This window comes from Poeciliopsis prolifica, unplaced genomic scaffold (genome assembly GCF_027474105.1).
Source record: "Poeciliopsis prolifica strain line A6 unplaced genomic scaffold, Auburn_PproV2 SCAFFOLD003, whole genome shotgun sequence".
In the NCBI taxonomy this organism is placed as follows: Eukaryota; Metazoa; Chordata; class Actinopteri; order Cyprinodontiformes; family Poeciliidae; genus Poeciliopsis; species Poeciliopsis prolifica.
In genome coordinates, this window is record NW_026562378.1 from 5,709,149 (window position 1) to 5,721,167 (window position 12,019).

At 39.9% G+C, this 12,019-nt stretch overlaps 1 protein-coding gene across 1 annotated transcript in view; it reads left to right on the forward strand.

The window, feature by feature from the left end:
* The first annotated feature begins 284 nt into the window (after positions 1 to 284).
* Positions 285 to 12,019, forward strand: part of suclg2 (succinate-CoA ligase GDP-forming subunit beta) — a 99,417-nt gene continuing 87,682 nt past the window's right edge. The window contains exon 1 of the mRNA XM_055027339.1: positions 285 to 397. Within this exon, the coding sequence (XP_054883314.1) occupies positions 314 to 397 (84 nt within the window). The 5' untranslated portion in view covers positions 285 to 313. The remainder of the gene's footprint in view (positions 398 to 12,019) is intronic.

A 12,019-nucleotide genomic window follows, 5' to 3' on the forward strand; every position in this document is an offset into this window, starting at 1 on the left:
TGTTTGTGTGAAACCCTCATCATTTAAAGTCTCTACATAATGTACTTCTCAGGATAATGTATATTATATTATATTATATTATATTATATTATATTATATTATATTATATTATATTATATTATATTATATTATATTATATTATATTATATTATATTATTACTTGTATTTATCAGCGTTGTCACGTCAGCGCTTCCTTCCATAGGTTCGTTCTGCTTGAAGCCCCGCCCACATCTTCCGGTTGCCCTATGAACGTCTCCTTCTTGACGTTCACGTGGCTTCGACGTCACTTCTGTCTCTGGCATTGCGTGTCAACATGGCGGCTTCCATGGCTTCCCAGGCTGCAGTTAGAGGACTGAGGACACCTGCAACAAAGCACGTCCTGCTGGACAAGCTAAAGGTAGCGGTGCGGCTTGTGTTGGTGACGGCGCGGGTCTGTGCTCCCGCAGCCAGTGCGTGGCGTGAAGGAACGTGGTTTGCGGGGTTATGCCTCTTCAGCAGAGTGACAGACAGTAAAGGCTCTCCCTGTTCCCTGCAGAGTCCTGTAATAGCTGTAATTAGACATGTCCTGTTACAAGTACTGCTCGACAGAATCATAGTTATTTGACTCGAACTTGTCTGAAGAAAGTCTGAGGATCTCGTTCTTATCCGAAAGTTGGAAAATTATAGGCGTGTTAGACCAGATAAAAATTTTAAATACTTGGAGAATTTCATCCAGTTATCTTAGAACTTTTATTTTGAACAGAGGCAGCACACATGGAGCATAACTAGAGCTTTTAAATTAAGCTGAAGATACAAAGTGTACCTGTTCCCTGCTTCTAGGACAAAGGTCAGAGTGGTGGACTGTAGCCTCATTTCAGATAAACCTGGAGTTCAAAGGTCACCTTTGGTCTTCTGTCTGTAAACAGCAGGAAGCAGAAAGGCCTAAATTGGTCGAATGCTGTCAAAACTGCTGAACAGCAACAAACCAGCTGCAGTGTACTGACTTGCAAAGAAACACTAGAGAACAAAGTTGCATTCATACTGTTTTTTTATACATATAAATTTAGATTAGAGGGATAAAAATATCAGAATTTTCAGCTACAAACCTCTGCAAGCTTAACTTTTCCCACTGAAGTTGTCATTTCATCTATAGTAGACATGGCATGGTATTATTAGTTGAACTTCAATTTCAAAACATTCATGTACAATAATGTTGTCTAACATTTATTTATTTTTAATCAGCTGTGTTTTTCAAGTGCTTCGTTCAACATATAGCACAGATTTATACCAACAGCAGAGTTATATAAATTGATCTTTTTTGCTTTTTTTCATGCCACAAAAAAAAAAGCATGTGGCGCATTCATCATTTGCAGAGAAAATCCTGCAGTGGGTAGTTAGCAGGCATTTTCCAGTGACTTATTGGTTGGGCAAGAGTGGCAGATACCCTCTGAAAACATGTTTGGATTCTTATAATTCCTATAATATGAATTCACAATTATTATGATTCTTATAATTGCTTATATATAAAGAAAATGTCTGAAGTTAACATCGATGTCAGCCAATCAGTAATTTTTTTTTAAACAAATTGGTTTATTAGTAAATGTGAGTCGATATTAAAAAACAGTGTTTATTTCCGTCTGGCTTGTGTTTCTGAAGGAGAGAGGGTTGGACATGTGGTATTTGTTTGTTGATGTGGTAGAGACGCAACACACGATTTTAAGTTATTTATCTGGCACAGTATGTTTTTTTTTTTTCTTTTAGGTTAAGGTTAGGTTAAGTATAGCGGTTTTTGGCCCCAGCTAATAGTGGACATTGGTGCATCCTTATCTTACGTAATGGACAAAGTAAATCAATGTCCAGAATCAGGTAAATTCCAAGGTGTGTGTGTGTGTGTGTGTGTGTGTGTGTGTGTGTGTGTGTGTGTGTGTGTGTGTGTGTGTGTGTGTGAGACCCCTACTGTGAATAACTGCACATTTACTTTGTAAGCGATTCATTACATAAACTCTGTCAGGTCACCTCTGTCATGCTGGCAAATGTCTTGTTGTCCGTTAATGAGGAGAAATCCTCCCAGTCCACACCTCAGCTTCACATCTTCCTGGCTCATCTGCCGGCTGACTGCTAAGGAAGTGTTTGTGGCTGTAAAGATTTCCAGATTTGAATGACTGAAAAATATTATAGCTGCTTTTTTTTCCCCCCAGCCAACGGACTGACAGGGCACAATTAGGTTGGAAATCGGCAGCACTGTAACTTCATGCGTCATGCAGCTGGAGAAAACAAATCCAGTCCTTTTTTTCTATCTTGATAAAAGTTCTTTAAACTTTTGAAATCCTATGGCAGAATTTAAACTGGATGACCTGCCCATGTCTTGTCTGTTTTACATCGTTAGTGTGTCTGAGTCGGTGCAGAAGTCCTCATGACAATACAAAGAAGCACTACTTTCTCCCCTTTAAGAAAAATTAAATGTTGCGTTTAATTTAATTAAATGGTTGGCAACTATCATTCATTTTGCCCACACATATATATGCAGGCAAGGTATTTATTATTTTCAAATTGAAAAGAAAAATCCTGGGTTGTCGTGGCTCCTGGAAGATCTCCTTTCACATGCCCTTCTTGACCGCCTCTGCTCCTTCCTGCTTGCCAAACACAGCGCTCTGAGCTGTCCCAGGGTGTGTTCTTACAAACAGCATGCTGCTGTTGCTGAATCAGAAGAGCGGTTGTTGTGTGGCGCAGTGGCTTTCACTGTGCCAGGATATCCCTTACACGCAGGTGTTGATTCAGCTCTCATGCAACCCCTGATGCTGGCTCATGAATGTAACTTGCAATGGGTCTGGCTCATGAATGAGAACATATCTAAAATATTCAAAAGTAAATGCTGCTTGGGAAGCAGAAATACATTGACACAATCCTACTTGTCAGGCTATTGGCTGTGATTTGTAAAGCAGCCAGTCCAGAGGCATCTTTTATTTTCCTTGGCACTGATTGGCTGTACTGTAGATGTTAGCTTTCTGTGGTAGTGCTGCTGACAGTTTTCACTGCGTGAATAAATGCATATCTGGTAGTTGAATTATTAAAATGGAAAGTTGTAAACAGTCTTAGAGAGGATCTCAAGCATTTGTGGATTTTACCTATTCGTGTCCGACTCTGGTCTCTGACTGCAGTCAATACAGGAGGTCAGCTGCATCTAGCTCCATCCATCTTCCTATAAACTATAACCTTGTTTGTCCTCAAAAACAAGCACTCTACCACTATCATAGCACATATGGAATATATGTTTGTCTTTGAGGCGAAAATAAAATACTAATACACATGTGATAAATAATTATTACAAATTAAAAATGAGCAATGCGTATATTATGTTGCCAGCAGGATGATCCATTTTCTGTTAAAAAGCTGTTCCGTTTTTCACAATTGATTTATATGTTAGATAATTTACATAATTTTATGACCCTGCTACTTTTACTTAAGGTTATTGTTTTATTAGAATCTCACATTGGCTCTTACTTTAAAAAACTGTAACTTATAACTCTTCATGAATCTGTGGCTTGATGCATTACTCTCATGTGTGCTGTCGCAGCTTCATTCTTGGGTTTGTTTTGTGGCGATGCTCCATTTTGAAACTCAGCAAATTTCATCCAAATTTGAAAACCTTTGTCAAACAAAAAAACTGCTAAGGGAGCCTGTCTTCAGCTATTATGTGGAAATTGAGCCACTCCATTTGCTACTCGTGTGTTGCTAAACTACTTTTGTCGGGTGGCAGAGTTATGCATTGACTGATGTTGTGTAGAAGAAGCGGCAGCTCAAGGCTTCTCTCTGAGAAGACGTACTTCTGAATAAAATCAAAATGGAAGGGGTAACGATTTCTGTCTCGACTCGATGAAACATGCTTTTACATCAAATCTGTCACTCACGGTGGTCCAGAATTACAGCAAACTAGGGACGCACGACATTGAATTTTTGGCTGACATCTCACATGCTCATATGCTAAAACTCATTTGACCAATAATTGATACCAATACTCAGATTTTTTTCATGTACTTACTGAAACTATGACTTTTTCGACTGTGAAATTAAAATACTGCATTATCTTTGGTAATTTAGCCTGCTCCCAAATACAAATCCTAAAGACAAAGACAATCTATGTGAACCTTTAACCTTAAAGAAACTAATAAAACCTCATAAAAATGTGGCATTATTCTGGTATTGAACTAAAATAATTAATATTTTTCACCTAGCAACGAGAAGAAACATGTATCTAGTTCCTACTAAATATTAGGTTGTCCTCAGATTCTGCACTACCTTTAGGTGCGAGTGTGTCCAGATGTCTCTGTGTTGTCCTGTGATGGACTGGCGAACCCTCCAAATAGTACCCTGCCTCTCACTCTGGAGATAAGGCCCCAACTTCACACAAAGAGAAAGCAGTTATGGAAAATGGGTAGCTGTATGTATGCCCATGCTTATCGCCAGGCTATGGACAAGTTTGAATATCTGACATTTAAAACCACATCCTTTTGCAGCAAGATGCGGCTCAAAAGTAACTCTCGCAAAACTTTTAATCTCACTTCTGCCACCTTTTTGTAACTGCTTGTCTCCTGAAAAGAAAGGAAGTCCTTTTGTCTCCGTCTCTTCCCCCCGTTTCTCTTTTTTCCACACCGCTTGTGCGCTCTCTCTTTCTCTCTTTTTATCTCCATCTCTCTCTCATGGGGAAGGTGATAACGGTAATGCTGAGGATTTCTCTTTGGTCCACAGCACAGTGTCGCAGCCGCAAATGATTGGCAGACAGGTATCACCACAATAGAATCAAATCAGCTCTGACAGTATGTCAACTCAACTGAGAAATTCAATTTGTGATGATTTGTAAACAGCAATGCCTAGAACGCATCAGTATCCAAACAGTTAGGCTGCAGAGTGCCCTTAAAGGAGTGGTGAGATGTTGTTGTCTTTCTCCAACTCATAAATCATACTCCCCAATTCTTCGGTGCTGGGTGAGATAAACCTCAAGCTGTTTTTCCCTGCTCCCCGCGCAGCTGGAAATATTTAAATATTTGTAGTTTTTACTTTCTGTAAGGTGTTCATGTCTGCTAATAATCCAGCGGCGTTGAAGTCCAGCCCGGTCTGATGGGGGCCAACGGTGAAAAGAGGCAGCCCGGGAGATGTAACCCTGAATATTTCATCGAGGGGGTGGAGAGCCCTCTGCTCGCAACGACTTCTTTAGCTGGAACTTCAAACGGCGGCCGGTTTTTCCCCATCTGTTTCAGCTCAAGCACATTTACATTTCCTCCCCGCCAGGGACACTGGAGGCCGTAGTTAGCTCTTACTGGATTTGAATATCGCTCTCCAAGGTTAATAGCCGTTTCTGTAGCTGATGTGGTGCTTTGGCTCTCTCAATTATTTAGACTGGCTGCAGTCATTAGGAACTGTAACCAGCCTCCGAAATGAGGAATGCAGTTAGTGAATATGGCTGTACTACCTGCAGAACTTCTACTTACTCTCATTCTGGTTTAGGAGCAAAAAGAAAAACCTGATTTACATTGAGAAGTCATTCAACTCTACTTGCGCTAGGTGTTTAACCACTCACTGTTTTAGTGGCCTGATGTTAGGCCATCTGCTGTTCAATCTAATTCCAGTGTGTGAGGAAAGGTGCTGGATAGAAGTAGATGTGCATCCAAATCTCTCAGAAATACTTGAATTTTAGTTGGTTTCAAACCATACAGGGGCAGTATGAGAATCTACATTGCATGTTATCTTCATGCTTTGTAAGGTCTTGACCTGTCCTTGCATTTCTTTACAATTCTGGTTGATTCTCATCTCCATTCATTACTCTGTCTGGGATTTCTCCCATTTACCTTGATATTTCCAAGTTTCCATGCTGCTGTAGAATTGTAGCCTGCTATAGTTGTAGTTTTAGCAATGCTTCCATATTGAATTTACATTAACAGCTGTTTTGTTCGGCTGGGCACTTGTCTATCCGCAGTTGAGGATGACTGTTTGCAGCACACGCAATTTCTGGTAAGCATCATAGCGTTGAACTGGCGCATTGCATACTTCCCTGGCAAAAGTTAAATGTCCATACCTCCAGCAAGCAATTGTTTCTCAAGAGACAAAGGTTCAGACCCTCTGAATGAAGTAAAGCGTATAAGAGCCTGGTTTTTACCAGACTAAGTACTTCAGTTTCCTCCCTTATTTCCAAATTACATGCTTTGTCATTCATTCTCTCTTAATGACCTTGTGCACATGACAATTCAGTGCTGTGACAAAATAGTTGCCCTCCGACCTTCATAATTTCTGGTCATCAAAAAACATTAGCGTCAAAGACAACAAGTAAATATTAAAATCAGTTTAAATATGTGTTAATTTATAAGGAAACAAATCAACCTAGAATTGTGAACCATAGAAACTGACACTGAAACCGAGCGACTGGTTGTGCCGTCATTGGTGGCAATTACAGGCAATGAGTCTTTCCACTCCTCAGAAGCAATTTTTGCGCAAGCATCTTTGCTAAATAGTTTTAGTTCAGCCACACTGGGGAGTTTTAAGCATGAACAGCCTGTTTACACAGCAGTGTTAAACACTCAGTTGTATATAGGAGGCTGAACTTTGACACAGTTCTGATTCCTGTAAAACCTTGTCCTTACCAACTCTTATCTCCCTTATTCACTTGACACTCTTCAATACAACTGTTTACGCCCTTTCTCTTATTAGCTATGCTAATTGCTAAAATCCATATCTATAGAGACTCAACAGTCAGGTTTTCCTTTCTTAAGCCTGTCTGCAAGGGATTATGCCTGCCTTGCCCAAAGACCTGCCAATGATGCAAATCTGGCTGATCTAAATCCCGGAGCCATGCTCTGCTGCTCTCGCCTCTATCCCTGCTCTTGTTCTATCCCCAGCTCTTTACCCGGCAGATGTCAAATCTCTCCGTACACTACGATGCTCCGGGCATGACCTTTAACTTAAAAGGCAGAGAGAGGAAACTTGGCAACCTTTTGTCAGCGTGTCCTTGAGCAAACCACTAAACCGTTTCTTACCCATGCGTTCTGTGATTTAAGAATAAATGCCCTGGTTCTGAACGTGCAGCTTTAATAGCAGTACTGGCTAATCAGATTGGCCGTTGCCATTAATTCAACAGATTCAATTCTGTTGTTATCCGCAGTGTTTTCTTTTTCTTTTTTCTGTAAGACTGATAAACTTAATGAGCGAAGGGGGATGAATCAATTGTGGTTTTTTTTTTTGCTACAAATATTTTTTTGGCTTTAAATATTTCACAGGGATGTTTATGCAGAAAATCTGTGCCTCTTTGCCTTGTTTATTTGCTTTTATCATATGTCACGGTCACCTCTATGACAGCTCACTTACAACTGCGTGCTCGGCTAATTGCAAAATGGTCTGTATTTACGAGATGCTGCAAAGTGGCAGAGTGCCACCTCATTAACCGAGGAACATTCCACTGCAATCAGTACAGCAATGATTCTGATAGCCGCTGCGAGGACTGCCGCCTGTGATTCAGCCTGCGCTCACAGAAGTGGACACTAAGAGTTCCCATTTCAATCCTTCCTGGATGGTTAGCTAAATGGATAGGGAAAAGAGACGAGTTCATCACCCGAAAAAGGGGAACAAATCAATTACATCGAATTGTTGGACTGGCAATCTGTTAATTTCTTAGACATTTGATATTGCTCTCATAAGAAGCATTCTGGTTAATTAACTCTGCAGCCATTCGTCGTCACTAATTGAGTAGTGTCATTTCAAAGGGTTACAGTTTGGCCATGACGAGTAATTAGGATTTTAACCTCGGCAGACATCTCTGAATTCTGCTTCATGAAATAGGACTTTTTTTTTTCTCCGCCCCCCGTTCCCTTTTTTTTAGGGCCTGACCAGTGAGTTAGATTAGCAATTTAGAACAAACTGCAAAGGTTAATATAGGTGAAAGTAAGAGCTTTTGTTCAGACAGGCCCATTATTAACCAGCGCTGGCAGCAGATTTGTACTTGTTGTAAAACAGACAAAGAGATGCAAATTGTGTAATTGTTTCAGCTGCCAGCTCTGCTGTTCTTATATTTTCTTTTGGACAAAAGGTGTGGTTGTAACCCCTGAGGGCATTGTCAGTGCCAAGCACAACAGTAATGATTTATTTAACATTTGAGTAAGCAATTTAACAGAATTGGGAGCAAAAATTTAGGAGATCATAACAGGAATGAGCTGGGGCTCAGGCCCAGCATCATGCACCTCTAGCTGTTCTTGTCACTGGTTATAAAGTCCTTTAGTATTTAACATATTAACAGTGGATCAGTGCTCTATACAACATGAAAATACCCAGTCTGACCCCAAATATTTCAATGATGGATGGCAAAAGAGGGTTATAAACCAATTAATTGTGATAAATAAAAATGAGGATGATTTTTAGTTGCTTGTTTGTTTTTGTCCTTCCTCTCTCTCTCTCTGCCTGGATGACAAAAAACTTCACTCTGGTGCGTTGAGTTACTTCTGCCCTCCTTTTTCCCCTTAATGGGGACATTCCTATATGTCCTATATCGACATATAGGAAGTGACAAACGACAGCGAAAGCATCAGATTTCCGGGGTGAACTCAACTCATGGGACGCGATGGAGATGAATGTCTACAGTCGCTTAGGTGTTTAGTGGACAAACAAAATGTAAGAAGCCCGGTTACACACCAAGACAGTTTGCTTAATTACTAAAGAGATACTGCCCTTTCATCTCATTGAAAAGCTGCCATCTCAAAAAATGCTGCAAACATTTGACACCTGCTCAATGATTTTGTAATGCTGTGATCCTTCATTAGATATTTGAGAAACAAAATTGATCTTAGTGCTTTTTCCTCTTTAGTTATTGTTGCACAATCCTGCTTTACGTCCCTTTCATGAAATTAATTACTCTTTTCGACCACTGCTTACAAGTCCTTGAGTTTTTGAGTGATTGACTGACAAGCGGTGTAGCATCGACGGGCTGCTGTTTATGGACCGGATCAGGGGTGATTGCCTGCTTTTTGACCTTCTCATGTAAATTACGGCTCTAATAAATTTCCGAAGGAGGCAGACCTTCCGTGTCAGATGGCCACTTTTTTTCGACATTGTTCGCCTCTCTCCGACTGAGAAAGACAACCGCTTTAAATTAGCCCGAGGATATTGACTCCGTAAGTTTAAGAGAAGGGCAAACGACGAAGTAGCGGCGTGACTTTGCGAAGTGCCAAGATCAGGCATCGCCTTTGCCGTGATGACACTTCTCACGGCGTAGTGCAGTTTGACATTGTGCTTCCCGCTCTCTACCAAAACACGACAACGCGCAGTTTCAAACCTCTCAGGAGGAAAAGAAGTCCTGATGTTGCACGACGCTGTGCTGAATGCCATATGGTGCGGCCAGAGAAGTGTTTGGAGAGTAACATCACAAACCATGACTTTGTCCTTCAGTGCCTCTAAAACGTCAGTGCATCTGCAAAGAGGACATGGTCATCGGATGCATCTGCTACTGCATCTCTCTCAGGGGCTGTGAGATGAGTTTCAAGCTTATTATTACTCTTAACTCCTTTGGCAGACTTCCTGTGCCGGTTTTAACAATTTAATTCAAAACAAGTTTAATTATTTTTGGTTGCTGATTGTGGCTGCCGTTTTTAAATTATTATTTGAGCCGTCAATCAAATACATTTCCAAGAAAATGAAAACAGTTTTCCACATTCCTTCCCCCGCAACATCATTCAACCCTTTTTATCTTTCATTCCTCGGCTGTTTGCCTTGAATAGCCCCGGATGCCAACAGGCTTAAACGTGATAGACTGCAATTAAAAATAATGTGGGTTGGCTGTTTTTAGAAAATTAGAAACTTTATTAACAAAAACAAAATGGAAGACTACATCGCTGATTTTAAAGTAAGTAGGATGTTTGCTTCTGGCATTATATGCTATTTCACAGAATTTAAGGAAAAAACAACAAAAAAACTAATGCTAATATATGTTTAAATATATATTTTGTCTATGATGTATAGGTTATTTAAATCAAGACGTATTCTGCAAGCTTGCTTGTGAAAATTAATGTTAACTTATCTTTCCTGTCCTCTTACTCATTTGAAGTTTGCTATAGAGTTGAGTAAGCTTCAGCATCAAATTGCAAATTATCCCTGAACTTATTACTGTTTGAAAAAAAAAAGATCTGCTGGAGATAAGGATGTCAACAGACATACAGTGAAGCTTAGAGAGCTTTTAAAAAAAGCCTCAACAAAAACAATGTAACGTTTTTGAATGCGGCAACATTTCTATAAAAACATCCAAACTACTCAGTCCAGACAAAGGCCCACACAGCTTAAACCAAATTCAATTTGCCTTTTGACAATACAACTACAAAGGCTGCCTGCTTCTTCCTGGAAAACACAGAAGCAAAGTTGGGTGCAGATGTTGTTGTCATCCATCTCAGGAATATTTTTGTAACCGTCACCCACCAGATTTCGCTGACATACCTTTTTTACTTAAGCTTCTTTTTAAATGCACTGATCTGGATTGAATCATACTTTTCATCTAGGACACAGAACCAGAGCAGAGCTGTGAATCGCTCACTAGCTCTAAAAATATGTCAAAAGTAATTGCATCGTCACTGTCAGACGCTTAAAAAAAACAAACAGTTGAATCGGGAAAACACTGCACAGATTCTGTTCTGGTCCACAGAATATTTCCCAGTCAAGCTTCACTTCTGTTTCAAGAATTCATTAAGAAGAACTCAGATAATGTAACCAGAGCAGGCACCAGATATGACCGTATTATATCATTTGTGACGGGTGCTTTTTATCGAGCTATTTTTATCCCCGAGCAGGAATATAATTCCAAGAACCTTTCGTGAACTCCTGTTTTCCTCCTCCTTCAGGCGAACGTCTTAAGACTTGGCTTCTGGAAAACCATAACTGTCAACATGACGCTGCTTATAGTCCTTTTAATAGCTTGAAAATATATAGATATATTTTTACAGTCATACCCCTGGCAGATTTAGATTTAGAATAATTTTCATTCAACCAAGACGTTTGACTTTGGAAGGAATTAAGATTCTCAAAAGATAAAACAATGGAATTTTTTCTATGGCATTACTGTGGGAAAAAATGATTTAGCTGAAGTTTATTTACAATTAAACATGTAAAAGTATTTAGACCTGGCTGAGTAAACAATGGAAAATGGTTCTTAAATGGTTCTCCTGTCTGATCCAAGTCAGAAGCCGAACTTTAAAACACAAATATTACCTCCAGTAAGAAGAAACGTGCTGGAAAAAATGAAAGATTGCTTTAAATCTAAATATGCAAAACCGTTCAATTGTTTTGACCTTGAATTTTGTTGTAGTTTTGTATTTGATTCCAGCCGACCAATAACCTCTTGGCCGTAACCTCATAGTTTTTTTTTTATTATTGACATGTTTGGGAATTAATGGCCCTACTTAAAGCAAAAATAAACATAAGCTTCCACACACACATTGTGAAAACCATCAATGTCTTCAACTGTTAATCAACGCAACTAATGCAAAATTTCCAAAAATTGTAAACCAAGATCACTATGGTTTGAAACCCAAACCTTTTCTGATTTGTTTTCACATGCAGTAAATCATTAATGCGGTTTTCCTCTTACCTCAGTAACTTGATAGAGCCTGTTATTTGTCTTTGTCACCACTCCACGTCTCCCTTGCCGGTGTGTCCCACTTCTGCTCACTCGGATGCATTCATCAGAGCGATCTTTAAGTGCTTTTGTGTGTAAAAGAGTATGCTGTGAATTCTTTATCCCGTCTCAGGCCCTCAGCTCACAACATGGTGTTATTATGTACAGTGCATCATGCCTATCTTTTCTTCTTCTTCTTCTTCTTTATAAGTCTCTTTTTTGTGCGTATGAGGGTAAGTGGAGCAGTGTGTAGGTAGTGGGGCCGTGTAGCGTCGTCTCTGGAGTGCCGATGATGATAATTACTGTAGAGACAATGTCTCGGGGGGGAGCAGGCCAGCTGCCTGCTTCGCTGCCACTCTGTCATCCACCACTTACTGTTTTCTGCCAGGGGAGACATGTAGCACT